This window comes from Pleurodeles waltl, chromosome 4_2 (assembly GCF_031143425.1).
Source record: "Pleurodeles waltl isolate 20211129_DDA chromosome 4_2, aPleWal1.hap1.20221129, whole genome shotgun sequence".
NCBI lineage: Eukaryota > Metazoa > Chordata > Amphibia > Caudata > Salamandridae > Pleurodeles > Pleurodeles waltl.
In genome coordinates, this window is record NC_090443.1 from 957094465 (window position 1) to 957107573 (window position 13109).

The window sequence follows — 13109 nt, forward strand, 5'->3', positions numbered from 1 at the left end:
CCGAGTTGTTTCGGAGCCGGTATCTCGACCGGAGTTGGATGTCTTCGGCTCTTGAGAGGCCTTTTTCGGTGCCGATGTTTGGTCACCGCGTTTTCGGGTTAAGCCATGGCCTGTTGCCGGTGGCATCCCCTTGGCCTTTATAATTTTGGAGTGAGTCTTGGCCGGGGCAGATTTACTCACAGTTTTTGGCTGCGCCTTCGGCTGCTCAGTTTCGGAGTCGTCCGAGTCCGATTCGTGAATGTAGAATCGCTCCTCTTCCTCAACATCGATCTGTTTGGCCGGTGTCAACGCCATCTGAAGTCTTCTGGCTCTTCGATCGCGTAGGGTCTTCTTCGATCGAAATGCCCGGCAGGCCTTGCAAGTATCCTCCCTGTGTTCTGGTGATAGACACAGATTACATACCAAGTGTTGGTCTGTATAAGGATACTTTGCCTGGCAATTCAGGCAGAAGCGGAAGGGGGTCCGGTCCATGAGTTTCTACGATGGACGCGGTCGGGCCGACCAGGCCCCGCTGAAGAGTGGAAGCCCCGAAGGGCCGCCGGAGCGCTTCTTGTTTCGGTGTCGATGTACTAACACTAGACCGGTACCGAGCGCAAACAATACTGTTGAATTTTCTGATAAATAGCTAACTTTCCCGAATCAAAATACGGAGCGAAGAGGAACACGTCCGAACCCGATGGGGGAAAGAAAACAATCTAAGATGGAGTCGACGCCCATGCGCAATGGAGCCGAAAGGGAGGAGTCCCTCAGTCTCGTGACTCGAAAAGACTTCTTCGAAGAAAAACAGCTTGTAACACTCCGAGCCCAACACTAGATGGCAGGATAATGCACAGCATGTGTATCTGCAGCTACACATGCCATCGAACATACATATATATACACATACATATATCTATATAGATATATATATATATATATTATTCTATGCTTAACATGTTCATAGGTCATTGCATAGCTCATAGATAAGTTGTTATATTAGATACTTATGAATCCCTGCTCTAATTTTATATCACACTTTGTCTACCCATCACCATATGTCATGTCTCTATCAATCTATCCTCCATTCCCACTCTGACTCATCCCAAATCCATTCTACTACTTTCATCTCCTAAATAACCCTGCCTAAGCTCTTCCCTCCTCTTCCACATCTAACTCACCCAAACCTCATTTTACTACCATGATCTCCCAAACAACCCCACTAAATTCTCCCTCATTTATCTCACTGTTAACTCATCCAAAACCCCTCCTGCTACTACGATCTCCCTAACCCTTTCCACAGACTCTTCCCTCTTTCATTCCCCCTTTACTCATCCCAAGCCTAAATTCTATTACCATAAACTCCCAATTAACACTTTTGGATTCTTCCCTCCTCCACCACTCCATTACTCCATTCAATCGAACTAACAAACTCACATATCCGCAGCTCAAACTAACTCATAATAATACTAAAACTGCACTTGTATTTCCCTATACTAATCCACCACTAATTCCTTTTGAGTTCCGGAGTACAGTGCTACTCGCCGAAAAGCGCTGCGACGCCTTGTCAGGGGTAGTAAGGGCTATATAAATACTATTACAATACAATACAACTGCCACCGCTCAATCTCCACACAAGAAGGCAGAGAGTGGACAGGTTCGGGTGAAGAATCCTCCCCTGCTGCCGTGACAGAAGATCTTCCTGAAGTGGCAGTCTGACCGATGGACATGCTCAGCAGCTCGGGACACCAGACTCTCCATGCCCAGTCCGGAGCCACAAGGATGACTTGAGTCCGGTCGTTCCTGATCTTCTTGAGAACTCTGGGTAGGAGTGGTATGGGTAGGAAGGCATACTGGAGGCCTGAATGTCATTCAAAACTAAAAGCGTCTCATAGCAACAGCCCCCTTGGAAACTCCAGCACGCAAAACTGCTGACATTGCGCTTTCTCTGCGGAGGCAAACAGATCTAACCAAGTGTCTCTCTCCACTGCTGAAAGAGACCTAGCTCCATCTCCGGATGGAGATGCCATTCGTGATCTGCTAGCCATTTTTGGCTTCGTTCGCCCGCTCTGGAGTTCAGGGAGCCCACCAGATGTTGAACCACCAAGGATTTGCCCTGCTGTTCCAGCCATGGCCAGAGATGCACAGCCTTCACGACCCCACCCGCCTGCTTGTTGCAGTACCACATGGTGGTGGTGTTGTCCGTGAACAGAAGCACCATCTTTCCCTTGACAGAGGGTAGAAAGGCTTTCAATGCCAGTTGGATAGTACAGAGCTCAAATCAAATCAAATCATTAACATTTATAAAGCGCGCTACTCACCCGTGTGGGTCTCAAGGCGCTAGGGGGAAGGGGTTACTGCTGCTCGAAGAGCCAGGTCTTGAGTAGTCTCCGGAATGCGGAGTGGTCCTGAGGATGGTGGGGAGGGTGTTCCAAGTCTTGGCCGCCAGGTAGGAGAAGGACCTCCCACCCGCCGTGGAGCGGCGGATGCGAGGGACGGCGGCGAGAGCGAGGCTGGTGGAGCGGAGGAGACGGGTGGGAGCGTAGAAGCTGAGGCGACGGTTGAGGTATTCTGGTCCCTTGTTGTGGAGGGCTTTGTGTGCGTGGGTGAGGAGACGGAAGGTGATCCTTTTGCTGACGGGAAGCCAGTGCAGGTGTCTCAGGTGTGCGGAGATGTGGCTGTTGCGGGGTATGTTGAGGATGAGGCGGGCGGAGGCGTTTTGAATTCGTTGCAGACGTTTCTGGAGTTTAGCGGTGGTTCCTGCGTATAGGGTGTTGCCGTAGTCCAGGCGGCTCGTGACGAGGGCGTGGGTCACGGTCTTTCTGGTGTCGGCAGGGATCCAACGAAAGATCTTTCGGAGCATGCAGAGGGTGAGGAAGCAGGAGGATGATACGGATTGACTTGTTTGGTCATGGTGAGAAGTGGGTCCAAGATGAAGCCGAGGTTGCGTGCGTGGTCTGAGGGGGTCGGTGCGGTGCCAAGGGCCGTGGGCCACCAGGAGTCGTCCCAGGCGGTCGGGGTGTTACCGAGGATGAGGACTTCCGTTTTGTCTGAGTTCAGTTTCAGACGGCTGAGTTTCATCCAATCTGCGACGTCTTTCATTCCATCTTGCAGGTTGGTCTTGGCGCTGGTGGGGTCCTTGGTGAGGGAGAGAGATTCCCCTGATGCAACACCCACTGGAACTTCAGGTCCCACTGCAGATCCCGCATATGACTTTTGGCATGTGTTACCAGCAGGATGCAGGAGGCCATGAGGTCCAGCAACCTCAGAGCCAGTCTCACCGAAATCCAGGCTAGAGGCTGAAACATCATTACCATAGCTTCAATATCCTTGACTCACCATTCGGGAGGATTAGCCCAAAACTGCACCATGTCCAGAACAGACCCAATGAAAGGGAGCGTTTGAGAGGGAGTCAGGTGTAACTTTGGCATGTTTATAGTGAACCCTAGCAAATGCAGGAGGTTTGACGCAGTGTGGAGGTGGGAGATGACAACCCGGGGCAAGGCCACCATCAACAGCCAGTCATTGAGATAGGAGGAGACTGAAATCCCCGATCTCAGCAGATGAGCGGCACACACCGCCATCACCTTGGTGAATATCTGAGGGGGTGGTGGTAAGGCCAAAGGGAAGCACAATAAACAGAAAGTGCTTGTGGCCTACCATAAACTGCAAGTAATGTCTATGAGCAGGCAGGATGGGGATGTGAAAGTAAGTGTCCTGCAAGTCAAACGCTACCATCTACTCTCCTGGGTCTATGGCAGACAGGACATGAGCCAATTAGAATATTTTGTACTACTTCTTGAGGAAGAGTTTGCAGGCTCATAGGTCTAGAATAGGATGAAGAACCTTATTCTTTTTGGGGACCAGAAAGTAGTGGGAGTAGCAACCACAGCCTACTTTTGGCACCGGAACCTTCCTTATGGCTCACTTAGCCAACATAGCTACAACTTCCTCATGGAGGAGGGACAAATGATCCTCCATCATTCATGCTTAAGATGGTGGCATGGATGGAGGGGTAGTTTGAAAGGGAGGGAGTAGGCCATTCAGACGATCTGCAAAACCCACCTGTCTGAAATAATGGATTGCCAGAGGGGCAGTTGATGGGGAATCCTGCTGCAATCTGGATGTCCATGGTGGGAGACAGGCAGACTAGGGTTTAGAGGCTGCTGCAGACAGGGGTAGCGGACTGTCCTGACTGCTGGCCCCCTGACCCACAAGGTCGGTGGGCCCGCACCCTTGGCCACGCAGAGGCTAGGCAGCATGCGTGGCACTGTGGCTGGATGGGAATTGGTGCGGTTGGAAACCCTTCCATAGCCACGAAATGAGCAGAAGGCAGATTGGTGGGGATGAAAGGCAGTTGCAAGGTCCAAAGATGTGGCTGTGGCATGAGAATCCTTGAAGCTCTCGAGTGCCAAATCTGCCTTGTCTCCAAAGAGACAGGTGCCATCAAAGAGCATGTCCATCAGGGAAGCTTGGACATCCCCCAAAAAGCCAGATGTCTTTAGCCAGGCTTGGCACCTCAGGGCCACTGTTGAAACCACTCTGCCTAGCAAGTCTGTCGTATCCAGTCCGCAAGGGATCGTGAACTTTGCTTTCTCCGGTCCACAACAGCCTGAGAGTTCAGCCCGGGCCTCCTATGGGACCTGCGGCAGCAGTTATACAACTATATCCCATAGATTGTGGGAATAACGGCTCAAAAGGCATGCAGTGTTCATATACCGCACTGCCATCCTGATAGAAGAAAACATCATCTTCCCAAATGAATCCAGCCTCTTGGTCTCCCTATCTGGGGAAATGGTAGGTAACGTGCCATGGGAAGTAGAGGCTTGGTCCACCAAGCTCGCAGGGATGGGGGTCTTGTGTCAGGAAGCCCCTGTGCTGGGTTTGGACCAGTTACCCAGAAGGACTTCTGTGAGGGCATCACTGAACAGGAGCAAGAGTTCAGAAGTGGAAGCTCCCAGTAGCAGCACTTCTGTCAAGAGATTAGTCCTGTACCCACCTAGGGCAGCTGAAGGTTCAGGACCTCAGCTGCCATCCTCATCACCATTGCACGGTCGGGGAAGAAAGCATACCAGTATCTGGAGATGTGCCAATCCACTGGTTACGCCGAAGTCCTCATGCCAGTCCAGTTCCTCTTCGTATGGCAGGTAACGTAATGGGTCCAGCGACCCCTCCCAATCTTCCCCAAGGCCTAGCCCAGTAGAATAGGGCTCAGTATCCAACCTAGGAGGCAAAGCTCCTGCCAGCGTCGAGCGATGCCCATCTGGCTCTGTGTTGGAGTAGGGAATGACAATGGGGAGAGTGCAGACAGCTCATCAGTATTAGGACTGGCACCAGGGCAGGTAGAGGTGGTACGAATGGCACCAGTCCAGCTCCAAGAATGGTTCCCTGAGAGCCCATCGGCACCAAGACCGAAGCCGTGGAACCCAATGGGGCCCCATCCAACCCCACGGGGCCTGAAGTTTGTACTACCTAAAAATGGGATGCATGGCCGCTATATTCTTTTAACTGGGCAGAGGTTATTCCAGCTCCCGAAAACTCTGGGAATCGCGGAGTTGGCCAAGGTGCAGGTTTCAAAGAACAAGGCCTAACATGATGTTGCTCGCTTGTTGCGTTGGCCAATGGACAAGGAGAAGTTTAAGACCACTTCAACTTTTTGCTTTTCTTCTTGTGCCTTGACTTACCCAATCGCCTGAGGACTTGGAGTGAGACGACGACGACTTGAGACTCTGCGACCGGTCCCAGGACCTTCCTTTCCACAGGGACTTCGATCTGCACAGAGTTCGTGCCGGACTGCTATCAGCTTTAGGGACTGCTCCCTCAAAGCCTTCAGATGCATGACTCGGCACTCTGAGCACAATTTCGGGTCATGGTAGCGCTTCAGACACAATAAGCAAGTGCGGTGCGGATTTGTCGCTGACATTGCCTGATGACAAGATTCGCAGGGCTTAAAACCCATCTTAAGTAACAACATCTTGACACACTAGGAGGAAGAAACCGCAAAAAAGATCAACAAAAAGTCAGGTAAAAAATGACTGAGGGGTAGCTCTCTCTCGCATCTCCACTGGTTGGTACAGGAAGAAAATAACTGATGTTGGCATGGCTGGGTGATGCCTATTTAGGAACCGCAACATCATTTCTGGCACTGTTCTCTTCGGTATATTGATCAGACCCATCACTTTCAATCTATATGTGCCTGACCCAGCGACATGGATCAAACACCGGGGATGTGAATTCAGCGATTAAGGCTATTTGAAGATGTACTTTCCAGAATTGGTTTACTTCAGTTTGCTTATGCTCCATTATCTACCATCAATTACAGCTCCTCTGGAGAAATAAGAGCCCTAAAGTGAACATTGAGAAAGATATCATAGACCTGTAGATCAGATGGTGAAAAATTGTATATCAACAAGTTGTTTAAATAACGGTCTCCCCTTGAGAGTCTGGAAATTGGAGGTGCCCTGATGAAGGTGGGTCCCTAATAGGACAGACACCGAAACTCCTGTCCTCTTCGGAGCATCCACATACCATTTCTTTCCTTTCAGCTCCGAGGCGCATCACAGTCCTCCTGTATTACCTTAGGTGTCTAATGACCGTGGGATTTATTACATTGGTTTGTAGTGTGGTACAATGTGGGAAAGTCTTAGCCTTTCATGGGTCACTGGGCACATCTTCAATGACATTGAAAATCTATAAACTGCCTACTCCACACCCTCTTCACGCGCGCTCTCATGTTGCTGACCACTATCCACTAAAATGAACCTGCTGTGCTTCCATTTATAAAATGAAATTATTTTTGCGGTGTGAAAATTACTATGTATTTCTATATTTGGAAAATATCGTGAATAGCTATAGGGTGCTCAGTAAGCCAAGGGTTCTGGTGCACATTACAGAAATCTGTTTAGGAAATTAAAATGAAATAAGAGACCACTAAGGTAGCCAAGCACTGGTTGGCTGCAAGATTTAAACTTGGAGTCATCCAGTCGGATGTTACAGCACGACAGGCTAGTCGTGAAGAAATGAGTGGAGGGGTCACTTGGCGGCCACCCTGGTCTTTAAAGGATACTCTGTGGTTGATCGTGTGTGACACAGACTCTTTATCAAACTTGTAACGGAGTTGGATTTTGCAGTTTGGTGCACAGGTCAGGTCTTCACCATTGCCCAAACACACAAAAAATATTATAGGCATATTCAAATAAATCAAGAAGAGTAGAACATGCACATCCTTACATGTAGTTTTTGAAATACACCACTCTGTGCTAAGCAGGTGCCAGTTTAGATGGGTAGTTAGAAGTGCTCCGTCATAAGCAGTGGGGTACCGAAACTTGAGGCGGCCCCCATGCAAAGTACATGGAGGGCCCCCTCCTCCGGACATATTCAGGAGCGCTCGGCCCGGGTACTGGGCTGAGGCGCTGCGGGGGCCTTTGTTACGCCCATGGCAATAGGGCTGTGAAGGAAGCTAGATTGCGATCACTGGGCCTTGCGATGTTTGAAATAATCTAATCGGACAGCATCCGATTGCAGTTTTGCAAAGATCTTGATGAACATAAATCATGATTAATTATTTTAAAACACCACCTACGGTGCCTACAAAATGTCTGTAAATCAAAATGTGAGAGTTTGAAGGTGGGTACATTTAGATCCTACCACCATGCTTGAGACCCTCACGGGTGATTTGCCAGGCGCTACAAATGTTTGATCAGCTGACTTATGCTTATGTAGGCAATTCCCATACTTACCCACACCATGTGATGCACGGTGTAGATGTCACTATCGCCCATGTACACGCGAATGGCACGCAGTGTGAAGCCGTATTTCTTGCCAGCGCGGTGTATGACAATGGGTGGCTTCAGATTGGAAATGGCAGGTGAGAAGTCTCTGCTTGGGGAGGAGTCCCGCGAGGAAGGGTTGGAAGAGATGGAGCGAGGAGACATTGGGCTCGCCAGTGGAGAGCAGGTATGGTGATCTGCAGAGGAATGGCACATTAGTATCTTCAATTGTGAACACACATGGCATTTTAAGCAGTTTTAAAGATAACCAAGTGAAAAAAGCATTTGCAAAGCAACGGGTCTCGCGTTTCTCAGAGTTAGAGCTATTAGCAGTTGTAAACACCCAACCGGACTTTTCTTGCCTCATTAAATGGAAAAAAAACTAGCGCGATCGCGCTGCTAAACAAGCGAGATCGCGCAGTGAAAAAAGAAAAAAAGTAGTTGTAAGGAAATGCCTCCTTGGCATGGTTGCCCCCTGACTTTTTGCCTTTGCTGATGCTATGTTTACAATTGAAAGTGTGCTGAGGCCTGCTAACCAGGCCCCAGCACCAGTGTTCTTTCCCTAACCTGTACTTTTGTATCCACAATTGGCAGACCCTGGCATCCAGATAAGTCCCTTGTAACTGGTACTTCTAGTACCAAGGGCCCTGATGCCAAGGAAGGTCTCTAAGGGCTGCAGCATGTCTTATGCCACCCTGGAGACCTCTCACTCAGCACAGACACACTGCTTGCCAGCTTGTGTGTGCTAGTGAGAACAAAACGAGTAAGTCGACATGGCACTCCCCTCAGGGTGCCATGCCAGCCTCTCACTGCCTATGCAGTATAGGTAAGACACCCCTCTAGCAGGCCTTACAGCCCTAAGGCAGGGTGCACTATACCATAGGTGAGGGTACCAGTGCATGAGCATGGTACCCCTACAGTGTCTAAACAAAACCTTAGACATTGTAAGTGCAGGGTAGCCATAAGAGTATATGGTCTGGGAGTCTGTCAAACACGAACTCCCCAGCACCATAATGGCTACACTGAAAACTGGGAAGTTTGGTATCAAACTTCTCAGCACAATAAATGCACACTGATGCCAGTGTACATTTTATTGCAAAATACACCCCAGAGGGCACCTTAGAGGTGCCCCCTGAAACTTAACCGACTGTCTGTGTAGGCTGACTAGTTCCAGCAGCCTGCCACACTAGAGACATGTTGCTGGCCCCATGGGGAGAGTGCCTTTGTCACTCTGAGGCCAGTAACAAAGCCTGCACTGGGTGGAGATGCTAACACCTCCCGCAGGCAGGAGCTGTGACACCTGGCGGTGAGCCTCAAAGGCTCACCCCTTTGTCACAGCCCAGCAGGGCACTCCAGCTTAGTGGAGTTGCCCGCCCCCTCCGGCCACGGCCCCCACTTTTGGCGGCAAGGCTGGAGGGAACAAAGAAAGCAACAAGGAGGAGTCACTGGCCAGTCAGGACAGCCCCTAAGGTGTCCTGAGCTGAGGTGACTAACTTTTAGAAATCCTCCATCTTGCAGATGGAGGATTCCCCCAATAGGGTTAGGATTGTGACCCCCTCCCCTTGGGAGGAGGCACAAAGAGGGTGTACCCACCCTCAGGGCTAGTAGCCATTGGCTACTAACCCCCCAGACCTAAACACGCCCTTAAATTTAGTATTTAAGGGCTACCCTGAACCCTAGAAAATTAGATTCCTGCAACAACAAGAAGAAGGACTGCCTAGCTGAAAACCCCTGCAGAGGAAGACCAGAAGACAACAACTGCCTTGGCTCCAGAAACTCACCGGCCTGTCTCCTGCCTTCCCAAGAACTCTGCTCCAGCGACGCCTTCCAAAGGGACCAGCGACCTCTGAATCCTCTGAGGACTGCCCTGCTTCGACGACGACAAGAAACTCCCGAGGACAGCGGACCTGCTCCAAAAAGACTGCAACTTTATCCAAAGGAGCAGCTTTAAAGAACCCTGCAATCTCCCCGCAAGAAGCGTGAGACTTGCAACACTGCACCCGGCGACCCCGACTCGGCTGGTGGAGAACCAACACCTCAGGGAGGACCCCCGGACTACTCTACGACTGAGTACCAAAACCTGTCCCTCCTGAGCCCCCACAGCGCCGCCTGCAGAGGGAATCCCGAGGCTTCCCCTGACCGCGACTCTCTGAAACCTAAGTCCTGACGCCTGGAAAAGACCCTGCACCCGCAGCCCCCAGGACCTGAAGGACCGGACTTTCACTGCAGAAGTGACCCCCAGGAGTCCCTCTCCCTTGCCCAAGTGGAGGTTTCCCCGAGGAAGCCCCCCCTTGCCTGCCTGCAGCGCTGAAGAGATCCCTTGATCTCTCATTGACTTCCATTGCAAACCCGACGCTTGTTCTAACACTGCACCCGGCCGCCCCCGCGCCGCTGAGGGTGAAATTTCTGTGTGGGCTTGTGTCCCCCCCGGTGCCCTACAAAACCCCCCTGGTCTGCCCTCCGAAGACGCGGGTACTTACCTGCAAGCAGACCGGAACCGGGGCACCCCCTTCTCTCCATTGAAGCCTATGCGTTTTGGGCACCACTTTGAACTCTGCACCTGACCGGCCCTGAGCTGCTGGTGTGGTAACTTTGGGGTTGCTCTGAACCCCCAACGGTGGGCTACCTTGGACCAAGAACTGAACCCTGTAAGTGTCTTACTTACCTGGTAAAACTAACAAAAACTTACCTCCCCCAGGAACTGTGAAAATTGCACTAAGTGTCCACTTTTAAAATAGCTATTTGTGAATAACTTGAAAAGTATACATGCAATTGAAATGATTCAAAGTTCCTAATGTACTTACCTGCAATACCTTTCAAACAAGATATTACATGTTAAATTTGAACCTGTGGTTCTTAAAATAAACTAAGAAAAGATATTTTTCTATACAAAACCTATTGGCTGGATTTGTCTCTGAGTGTGTGTACCTCATTTATTGTCTATGTGTATGTACAACAAATGCTTAACACTACTCCTTGGATAAGCCTACTGCTCGACCACACTACCACAAAATAGAGCATTAGTATTATCTCTTTTTACCACTATTTTACCTCTAAGGGGAACCCTTGGACTCTGTGCATGCTATTCCTTACTTTGAAATAGCACATACAGAGCCAACTTCCTACAGTAGTCCACAAACGGGACGGAAAACAGCGAGCCTTGAATGTTTTCAGTACTTGGTCGCTGCGCTCGAGGAGGGCTAACCAGCAGAAAAGGCACAACGTATGCATGCCTTCCACTAAGGAAAGCAAGCAGATTTTAAAAGGCAAGCCCACGAACCAATGAAAGACACTGACATGACATGGACGGGGCTTCAAGCCCTTTTTAACTACTACAGCGTCTCGCAAGCGATACGCAGGCTCCACCCTAAAAAGGAAGATTGCAAAAGACAAAAAAGGTGCATGAAAAATGATGGCTAAGGATTAAAATTTTAGATTTATCAATATAAATATGGATGTGGATTCATAGGAGTATAGACCTTCTCAACGAATATTACCGTTTCTGTAACAGACTTTCTCTACTTTTTCTTAAAAAAAACATTTAAAGAGTTTTGGCATAGAATGCTCTCAAATACTAGCACAGATTAAAGTTCAATAGTTTTCATGTGAAAAAACAAATCATATGTATCAAATTTCGGCATAAAATATAAGGACTCAGGAGATTCTTTAGTAAAACCAACTAGATTCAGAATCCTTGGGCAAACTACATAAACACTGGAAAAAACGAATTCTGCCTCAGCTGAGTTTAAGGAATCCAGCTGTCTGCCTCGTGTATGGATCAAATGCATGCAAGTGATCCTTGGTTATAGCACTTGAAACTGGAGTTAGACTCTTGCTCGGCTGCCAGGTGAATAAACGAAGGTCTGAGGGGATTAAATAGTGTCAGAATCACAGAATGTACTCAAATGGGTAGCCTACAATTAAGAATCCACGTCTCCTAGTGCACATCTGGTGACTTAACCACTGGACCACATCTTTTGATGGGAGTTTCTTTTTCTGCAGTCAATTCATTTCTATTTGTTGCTGATAAATCCACAAGTGTTGTCTCAGTCTGCGGTATAATTAGAAAAGGCATCCTCTCACTAAAATGGAGGTCAGTGCAAGATTCTTTTGCTCAATTCCTGATGATTAAAAGGCATCAACATGGCTGTCATGTGGCATCATTTCATGAGACACAGTCAACCCGTCTTTTTTATTTTTTTATTTTATCCAGCAGCACTTTTCATGCCGAGAGTTGAGGCTCCACACCATAATGGAATACGAAGATCTGCAAATATCAGAATGCAAAACGCTGTTGGGTAAAAAGCCAGGACTGACTGAAGAAGCCATGCACAGCCCGGACGCCTGACTGCTCTGCATAAATCCTCCTCTAGAGAAGCAACTTTTGTAGAACAGGCAAGTGCAACCTGGCCTGTCCTTTAATGCCTACTGTAGGAAGTTGGCTCTGTATGTGCTATTTCAAAGTAAGGAATAGCATGCACAGAGTCCAAGGGTTCCCCTTAGAGGTAAGATAGTGGCAAAAAGAGATAATACTAATGCTCTATTTTGTGGTAGTGTGGTCGAGCAGTAGGCTTATCCAAGGAGTAGTGTTAAGCATTTGTTGTACATACACATAGACAATAAATGAGGTACACACACTCAGAGACAAATCCAGCCAATAGGTTTTTATATAGAAAAATATCTTTTCTTAGTTTATTTTAAGAACCACCGGTTCAAATTCTACATGTAATATCTCATTCGAAAGGTATTGCAGGTAAGTACTTTAGGAACTTCAAATCATCAAAATTGCATGTATACTTTTCAAGTTATTCACAAATAGCTGTTTTAAAAGTGGACACTTAGTGCAATTTTCACAGTTCCTAGGGGAGGTAAGTATTTGTTAGGTTAACCAGGTAAGTAAGACACTTACAGGGCTTAGTTCTTGGTCCAAGGTAGCCCACCGTTGGGGGTTCAGAGCAACCCCAAAGTCACCACACCAGCAGCTCAGGGCCGGTCAGGTGCAGAGTTCAAAGTGGTGCCCAAAACACATAGGCTAGAATGGAGAGAAGGGGGTGCCCCGGTTCCGGTCTGCTTGCAGGTAAGTACCCGCGTCTTCGGAGGGCAGACCAGGGGGGTTTTGTAGGGCACCGGGGGGGACACAAGCCCACACAGGAATTTCACCCTCAGCAGCGCGGGGGCGGCCGGGTGCAGTGTAGAAACAAGTGTCGGGTTCGCAATGTTAGTCTATGAGAGATCTCGGGATCTCTTCAGCGCTGCAGGCAGGCAAGGGGGGGGTTCCTCGGGGAAACCTCCACTTGGTCAAGGGAGAGGGACTCCTGGGGGTCACTCCTCCAGTGAAAGTCCGGTCCTTCAGGTCCTGGGGGC

The 13109-nt window shown here is 49.1% G+C and overlaps 1 protein-coding gene across 6 annotated transcripts in view; it reads right to left on the reverse strand.

Moving 5' to 3' along the window:
* MAST2 (microtubule associated serine/threonine kinase 2) overlaps positions 1-13109 on the reverse strand; it is a 1054635-nt gene that overhangs the window by 46792 nt on the left and 994734 nt on the right. For all 6 annotated transcript variants that reach the window (XM_069232766.1, XM_069232767.1, XM_069232770.1 and 3 more), the window contains one exon: positions 7716-7942. In XM_069232766.1, coding sequence (XP_069088867.1) covers positions 7716-7942 — 227 coding nt within the window. The remainder of the gene's footprint in view (positions 1-7715; positions 7943-13109) is intronic.